This window comes from Elephas maximus, chromosome 21, assembly GCF_024166365.1.
Source record: "Elephas maximus indicus isolate mEleMax1 chromosome 21, mEleMax1 primary haplotype, whole genome shotgun sequence".
NCBI lineage: Eukaryota > Metazoa > Chordata > Mammalia > Proboscidea > Elephantidae > Elephas > Elephas maximus.
In genome coordinates, this window is record NC_064839.1 from 81,512,218 (window position 1) to 81,520,801 (window position 8,584).

Here is an 8,584-nt window from a genome sequence, read left to right on the forward strand (position 1 = left end):
ATAAGATCCCCATGTGAGTCAAAGAAAACTTGTCTGCAGGGGTCCTCAGTTTTCAGCTGTGCCTTAAGGCTACTACTGACATCACAACCACACTCTCTTGCCTTTTTTAGTTCTTACTTATATCTCTTATGGAATTCAACGAATTGAAAGGATACGATACCACAAAAATAGCTCTCATCTCAATTTCCACAATTTTTTAACTGGTCCTTTTCTTCTCTAACCCCACACTTCTTTCACCAACTAGCCTCTTGGCTCCTCGAGGAGGACCAGTGCTTTATTCTTCTTTACAGCGGACTACATGCCCCTTGTATGCAATATACCCTTAATAAGGATGTGTTGGTTGAACTCTGTGTACTGGAGAAAATAGACATGCTGCTCTTGTCTTTGGTAACTACACAACCCTAGTCATCTTATTTTTGACACTCCCCTAACCTCTGACAACCTCTGAAAGGTGTCTTGCTCCTTTCTGGGAAGTCACTGAGAAACGTCTATGTAGGATTTTGGCCATTTTGAATCCTTTACTACCTGGCTTAGAACCACTTGTACCTAGACTGAACCCTTAATGGTTTGAAAACTGACTTACGGTGGAAATCTTGGAAGGGGAACTCCTGGGCTCAGTTGATACGTGATTTACCATCAGCCAGAGCTGCTGTTCACCTTTATATCCTGCCCTTAAGAGGCAAGGAGCATCTTGATCTTAAGTGGAGTTCTGTCTGAGGAAAGACATAGTATCTGAGCTTGTAGAGACACCGCCGGAGTTCTTGGCGACTATTTTCATGGTCATGGGGTATTTTCAGCGTAATATTAAAGTTGGTTTATCTTTCACCCCTGACTCTAGGGAGAAGATTGCGTACTTCACCAGAGCGAAGATCAGCATCCCATCCCTGCCGGCTGATGATGTATAATTACATAGTTTTAGGAATTATTTTTTTTACCCGCTCACGTTGTTAGGGAGGGTGAAAAAGTGAACATTTGTTCTGTTTTGATTGTAACATAATTATCAACTCTTAAAGAGCTTTTATTTCACATCAGATTTTCAACATATTAATTTGTAAAATACCTTGAATGTAATTCTTATATGTTTTTTTTTTTTTAAATCAGATAACCAAAATGGAATAATCTGGTACACAAATGTTGTACAGTATGTGTGCATTGCCTCTGGGCTTTATTTTATAAAAAATGGAATAGAGGCAGTACCAGGGTATGTCCTATTGAGCTGACTGTTGAGAAGAAACTTGTTCAGCAGAAGGTGGCTTTCGCTTTTCGTGAGTCTTCTTGTGAGTCAACTGTGAAGATGGCAGCCACGCGATGTGGGATTTTTGTACAGAGTGCAGCTCTTTTCAGTTTGAAATTTAACGTGAGTGTAAGTTTCACTTCAGAGTTTCAAGTCCACCTGAAACAGGGGCCGTGTTTATTTTCGTCACCTGTGGTGGAACACTTTGTTTCCTTGAAACCATTTCCTTTTTGTCCTTTTATATTTGTCTAAAGAAAACAAAAACATGAATATTGAGTGCAAGAATATAAAAAAATGCAAAGGAGCAGCACTCCTGGAACCACTCATGGTTTATTACATTGAGGGTAGAGGAGATTAGAGGAAAAAACAGTTACCCTAAGATACACGAAATCCTTAGGTGAGCAGCTGCTGCTTCTGACTCAGCGGGATTCACGCAGGTGTGCAAACATGAGTTTCTGGCGTGCACCCATGATGCTGTGTCCTGGGCGTGCGGATGGCGCCCAGGAGATGAATGCTGTGGCGGGTGTGCCAAGGTAGAGTCCTGGTGGTGCGGAGGGAAACGCGTCAGCGCGCGCTGGGCGAAACCAGAACAGAGGAGAGGGCATCTTGGTGGACTCAGAGTTGCCGCAAATAAAGCAATACTTTGTCAAATGGAATTCAAGCTTCAAGCATTTACTAGAAATTACTTTGCATCTCTCATTTTTAGGGGATTTCATCTATAGTTTATGGCGAAGAGTCAGAAGGCGAAGGGAGGAGCGTGACTGGAGGAATTGTGGATTTGAGGTGTAGGCTAAATGGTTTGTAAAACACAGCAGCCACAACAGAACTCTTCTAGATGAAGACATTCAGAGATAAAAACTGAGAAACTACCCTCCAGTTTAGAATTTAAGCCTGTCTGACTCAGGCACCAACCCTCGGGTAACTGCCAGCATAAAGGCTTCTAGTCTAAATAAGTGTTTATGCAATTTAAAGCATGCTTATTACCCCGTCTCTTATACTGGAAGAAGCAGTTTTTGGTTAGTCATCTTACAAAGCAAACAGAAATCAAAAAATTTTTTTAGTAATGCAGAAAGTCATTTTAAAAGAGTGAGGCACTTAAAGTTTTGTTCCCAAAGCTAGGAAGAATCCCCACTAGCAAGATTTTTTTTTCTTGAGAGTAATTAGACCTGCTTGGGGAAGTTCATTTTATCAGAATCAAATGAAGCGATTTCTGAGCCTAGAACTTTACTTAATGAAGACGGTGGAGCATGTGTTTTCGTCCGTGTCCCACCACTAACAGGCAGGCACTGCTGACGAGATACCTGGATGTGACCAGAAAGCTGCCTAGTGCATCCTTCTAGAAAACGAGAGAAAGAATACCATTCATTCATCTTAAAAATAAAACACTTCATTCATCTTTGTCAAGGTCAAATGTGAAAGGCAGACGTTTTGAAGTTGATTTGATGTGGAGATAAATGAAGGTCAGCTTGTTTTCAGCTTTTTAGTTTGGCCATGAAAATGTTTATAGAGTTATGTGTAGTTGTATTGTACGATTTTATTTTCTTCATTTATTTATTTACAGTCTTATTTATGTTCTGTTTAATATATAGTTCGGTTCTGGCCATTTTAAATGTTTGACATAGAAGAGGCTATATGGGAATATTTACAGATTTTACAGCTTTATAAATCTTCATCAGATTAGCTGTTAACTTTTTGTAATACAAAAAGTTTCACACAAGTGTTAAAGAATAAAATCTGTCTCAGGCTGGTAGCTAATAGTTGTGACCAAGGTTCTTTAGGTTTTATTTTGCAGAATTTGCTCATTTCTAACATGAGAGACAAACTGATGTTAATATAATCCTTTGTTCACACTTTCAAAAATCAGCAATAGTGTTATGTATTTATAGGCAGCTTTTAACAATCATATTTGTACTAACCCAAATAATTCACAGTGACAAAACATTTAATAACTTGATCACAAAACCATATGGACAAATATGAATTTTAATATTATAAATACTATTTTTAAAGGTAGAATTTATTCTGCACAGGGTAAAAAAGAATGTGATATTTAGTTCTCAACTTTGAATTACCAGTATATTATTACAGTTTTGTATATCGGAATATAAGTGTTACAGGTACACAAAGAATCTTGCTAGCCAGATGAACAAAGTTTAGCATGCAAATCAAATAAATTTAAAAAATTTTTTGCTATTGCTTTATCTGTATTGTATTAAATATCAAAAGCTCAGGACTGAACTAAATATTTAATCAGGTTAAATTCTGAACATGTTCCTGTTTTAATTTGTCTTGTTTGTAAAAGTATGCAAATATATAGATTAACTTTGGTTTCTGCACTTTCCATGTGTTTGTGGGTGGAAAAAATTCAATTTTTTTTTTTTTTTTAACAAAGATACATATTGCCTAATACTTATTTCACTGTCGTTTATTGTTCAGTTGCTTTCCCTTGTTGGCCCAAGCACAAGTGTTTACTTGAACCAGGTACTGAGCAAATATGAAATCTTCCATGAAGCATTCTCCAGGCCAGCAGCTTGTTGTGAATCGTTCTTGCTTGGACAATATGGATAGCTTATTAGAAAAAAAAAAAAAGGTGGAGATTTTCATTGTTCAGGTACAGTGAAGGGCCGCAGAACATGCTGTCGTTGCACGGCCTCAGCTGTCCATGTGCTCAGAGCCACACAGAGCAGCGTCCCACACAGTCCTCGGCCCACACGGAGGTCCTCGCCATGACGCCCCCTGTGGCTGCTCCCCGCCCAGGGCAGGTGATGATGTTAGCCATCAAATGCAGAGCACAGGACATAGGAGCAAAACAACATTTTTATGGCAGATTTTACACAAATCTTCAAAAACGAAAGATTGCCCTCCTCTGCTTCTGACGTAGTAAACAAGGCTTGAATAAATGTGGCTGACTTTTGGAAAGGGCTGCACACAGGCACTGAGGTCTTTGATTAAAAGAGACATGACGTGTCCCGCGTCTCTTATCTCCCAAGCTTTTAAAGAGCAGCCAGCTTTTTTAGTATAATCAGGTATCATGCATTTGAGATAAATATGTAGGGAGACTTGAGTTTCATCGTAATAGATTATCCCAAGTGCTTGAAAGAAGTAAATGATTAGCAATAACATTTTCAATTGCCCACACGATTTATCTCTGTATGAATAATACCTTTAAGGATACTTAAGTGCTAATATGATGTTTATTTACCAGTTCTGTCTGTGCAATCATCGAGTCTATTTTAAAATCAAGAAAACTCATCGACAGTAATAAGTATGATTACTATTTTGATTGGTTTTGGTCTCAAAATGGAAGATAAAAATGGTTTACCAGCCTTAGAGAGACATTACAGTTTAAGAACCTAATCACCACAGAAAAAAACTGCATTTTACAAAATTGAAAGCATAGAAATGGGTGACTGTTAGTAAGAACTCCTACCAAATCCAGAATTGAGCAAGTGTCTCCTGAAGAGTAGATACCACTGATAGCTTCTGGCTTAGATTTTCACGTTGGTGTTCTTCATCTCTAGTTGTTGGCAATGGTCTTGGGCTTCTGCTGCTGCGTAGTGGCCCGAAGCTGGAGGGGCTTGTGCTAAGCAGGCTGCATAGTTAAGCAGAGACCCTCCTAGCACAAGAAAAAATCCAGCAAACCAGCCAATAAAGAGGGCTTCCCCAAACTCCCACCTGGGGACAATCTCAGGAATGGTCTCGTCCCAAAATTCCTGAACCGTGATGTGGGCGACCCAGGAGACTGGAGCAAGGGCTGTGATCCCTGAGGTCCAGAACAGGACTCCTCCTAGAATTAGCAGTCGCTTCTTGAGATCTTGCTGTCTCTCTCCAATTCTCAGGCAGTCTAGGCCAAACCCGGAGACCAGCAGGCCCAGAAATCCAAGCCCATTTGACAGAAACATCAAAACCCTGGAGAACCTGAGTTCAGCAGGCAAAGCCAAGAAAGAATCAAAGTCCTTGCATTCCATCCCGCCTTCCTCCTGGATGACACAGGTTTGCCAGAGTCCCATTGTCCAATTCTCCATCTCATTTAACTCCAGATTGAGGTTCTTCCAATGTGGCAGGTAATTGGTAAGACAGGATAAAACCCATCCCAGCAAAGACAATGAAATCCCAGCTAATTGTGCCACAGTTCTAAATACCAAGGACATGGTGGAGTCGTGTGAGTGTGAGCCAAGATAAGGCCTGCCCGGCTGCTGCAGCAAGAAGCACTGAGACACTTAACACTTGCGGAGCTCAGAAATGTTTTTTTTTTTTTTTTTCGTTGTGTATATAGGAGACTTCTTGCCAGAGCTGCTATTGTTAGATCCCATGTTGAATAGGTTTCAGAAAAGGATAGGGAAATTATGCTGCAAACCAGTAACACCAAGGTGTGGCCAAGATCATGTTCATGTCCTCTAGGCCGAATTTGTGGAAAGCAGTTTGTTACGGAAATAAAATTAAGTAGTAATAATCCTCCTTTCATTGTTAAAATATAAATGATTTGTGTGTAGTTTCCAACCTTTCTAACAAATCAAAGGATTAAGTCTAAATTCAAAATGTTTAATTGATAGTTTTGATTCAACTCCTGCTGCTTTGTACCTTACTAATTGCACCTGCCGGATTTTCACCTGCTACAGCTCTCACATTTCAGTCGGTGTGTTGTGGTAATACTGGGTGTTATCCTTTTTTAAAAATGCGTTCAAGACAAGTATTTCTTAACCAGATAAAATGGTCTTCTCAGAACTCTCTCTAGTACTTAAATCAAGCCTATTAGGGAAAATGTCTTAGGCTCCATACCCCACGTGAAGCGATAGCTGAGCAACAGCAGGTCTGTTTATCTCCCTGCCTTTCTGTCAAAGTCGTGCACGTGCGCAGAACGCTGGGTTGGTTTTCTCTTTTCACTTTTTTCGCCTAAACACGCTTTCTATGCTGTGGGACACGTAAGCAGTAGGACTCTGTAGGTCAGAATCAACATCTGTTCACCACCAAAGTGTACATTCCCATACTTGTAAGTTATAATTGAAGAAAAGGAAGTTTTCATTAGGGCAAATGGACTGTCAATATTTGGATAGCAAGAAAAATAATTTTGGAATTGTTTTCTAAGTACAAAATTTTGGGGGGAAGAGATAAAAGATCAGGTTGACCAGGATTTTTAATCTGTAGGTATTACAATGGACTAAAATCTTCAGTCCCACTATACCCTGTCACAGAGGGTGCCTAGTCATTTCCTAAACACAAACCACCTCTATTCAAAGGAGACAAAAGTAGTTGTTGTGGAAATACCACTTTGGGATTGGCACAGCATGCGATTTTGCTATGCAGAACACCAAAGAGTTTTCTAACGTAAAAGGTCTCACATTAAGACTGCAAATATTGAACAACCACCACAGCATTTCGATTTAAAAAACCAGATGAAGGAAATTTTTTTGCTCATACCTATGTAGTGCTTACCATATAGTTTCCTTATGTAAATTTTTTTCTCATTCCTCCAGATACACGGGAGGGAGGGAGGGAAATGTAGTCAAAAAGCAATTATTAAATAAGATAATGTAGCAGCACAGACTTGGCTGTGTCACAAAGACCCCTTTGTCGTCACAGGAGAAGAAAGCTATATCTCCCTGGCTTGTCCAAGTCTTACACTTCAGGGTCTGCAGTTCCATTTTCCAGGTGTAGACACTGAGTTTGCACTTCTGCCGCTGTGTAGTGGCCCGAAGCTGGAGGGGCTTGAGCTGAGCAGGCCACACAGTTAAGCAGAAACCCTCCTAGCACCAGAGAAAATCCAGCAAACCAGCCAATAAAGAGGGCTTCCCCAAACTCCCACCTGGGGACAATCTCAGGAATGGTCTTGTCCCAAAATTCCTGAACCGTGATGTGGGCGACCCAGGAGACTGGAACAAGAGCTGTGATCCCTGAGGTCCAGAACAGGACTCCTCCTAGAATTAGCAGTCGCTTCTTGAGATCTTGCTGTCTCTCTCCAATTCTCAGGCAGTCTAGGCCAAACCCGGAGACCAGCAGGCCCAGAAATCCAAGCCCATTTGACAGAAACATCAAAACCCTGGAGATCCTGAGTTCAGCAGGCAAAGCCAAGAAAGAGTCAAAGTCCTTGCATTGCCACCCCACTTCCTCTTGGATGACACAGGTTTGCCAGAGTCCCATGGTCCAGTTCTCCATCTCATTTAACTCTAGATTGAGGTTTTTCCAATGTGGCAAATAAGTTGTAATAATGGATAAAACCCATCCCAGCAAAGATAATAAAAGTCCAACCGGTTGCATTGCTATTCTAAAGATAAAAGCCATTGTAACAAAGCTTAAAACTTTTGCCACCTCTATAGGAGCTGCTGTCTTTTGTTGTTGACGGTAGCGTGATGATCTTGGTTCCATGCTGCCTGGAATATAAGCTTTGGCCATTAACTCTTTGGGCACTCTGAAATGCATTCTTGTTCTTCTTGAATATAGTGTTTCATGTAAAGGACGAAGGACTCTGTTAAAACTATGAGTTAGGTTTTCTGATAAGGATTTGATCTGTTACCTTCCAATTTGCTTGGTAAAATTATATCCCCAATGCTTGATGATTGTAAATCTAAGGATGAACAAAGAGGTCTCTATGACCCCTCACCCTAAAATACAACAGAAATCTTTGTGCTTCAATATGGATTAATTAGATTTTAAGTGGTGATAAAAGGCCAGCTCTCTCTACAACAGGACTTCATTGTAATAGCTAAGTCTGAGATTTCAGGGATGTAAAACAAGGCCTTTTAAAGAAAGGTAGACTGTTTCCGTATAATCTTTATTCTTCATAGACTTCCTTAACCTACACAAGAACCTGGCCCACGTTCTTGAGTGTCACAAGGACTCAGGGCTTGGCAGTAAAGTTTCCCTCATAGATTTCCTTTGAAAGGCAGAGGCTGGTTCATTGGGTTAATTAAAATGAAAAAGACAGAACCTGATCCCAGAGGGACTGAAAGAGAAGGGAGCCTCCAGGGAAGCTGCAGATTTCACTCAAAGGTTTTCTCCATCCTCATTAAGGACTTGTGGTACGGCATGATTTCTCGGTGCCCAGAGAGGTGTTTTTGTCCAGAGCTGAGCCGTCTTCACTGTCTCTAAGCTTCAGGGGCAGAGCAGCACCAGCATCAAGACTCCTGCAAGTTCCAAGACAAAGACTCTGGTGCGAAAACAATAGCCACAACGGGGCTGACCTTTGAGGCTTCAACTTAGTTTTGTTGTTTTTAATTTTATTTAGGTCACACCTTGAGAACATACTTCTGCGGAGCGTGACCACTCGGCATATGCAGGGCCTCCCCGGACAGGACAAGAAGCCACTTGCTCGAGATTCCCAGGTTGCTCCCTGGGGCCCCTGGGAGTGAGAGT

General features: G+C 40.8%; 3 protein-coding genes across 3 annotated transcripts in view; 1 reads left to right on the plus strand and 2 right to left on the minus strand.

Moving 5' to 3' along the window:
- The window catches only part of WWC2 (WW and C2 domain containing 2), a 322,317-nt gene extending 321,244 nt beyond the window's left edge, over positions 1–1,073 (plus strand). The window contains exon 23 of the mRNA XM_049865000.1: positions 839–1,073. Coding sequence (XP_049720957.1) covers positions 839–905 — 67 coding nt within the window. The 3' untranslated portion in view covers positions 906–1,073. The remainder of the gene's footprint in view (positions 1–838) is intronic.
- Positions 1,074–3,507: 2,434 nt separating this feature from the next.
- CLDN22 (claudin 22) lies at positions 3,508–6,513 on the minus strand. Its single transcript, XM_049865012.1, has one exon. It carries the CDS (start codon positions 5,383–5,385, stop codon positions 4,723–4,725), a length of 663 nt encoding a protein of 220 aa, XP_049720969.1. The 5' UTR covers positions 5,386–6,513; the 3' UTR covers positions 3,508–4,722.
- Positions 6,514–6,728: 215 nt separating this feature from the next.
- On the minus strand, positions 6,729–8,356 carry LOC126065182 (putative claudin-24). The gene has a single exon (XM_049865003.1). It carries the CDS (start codon positions 7,649–7,651, stop codon positions 6,851–6,853), a length of 801 nt encoding a protein of 266 aa, XP_049720960.1. The 5' UTR covers positions 7,652–8,356; the 3' UTR covers positions 6,729–6,850.
- Between the last annotated feature and the right edge of the window lie 228 nt (positions 8,357–8,584).

Excerpts from the sequence above, each read along its gene's own strand:
- CLDN22 (XM_049865012.1), bottom strand. The coding sequence starts at position 5,385 with ATGTCCTTGGTATTTAGAACTGTGGCACAATTAGCTGGGATTTCATTG.
- LOC126065182 (XM_049865003.1), bottom strand. The coding sequence starts at position 7,651 with ATGCATTTCAGAGTGCCCAAAGAGTTAATGGCCAAAGCTTATATTCCA.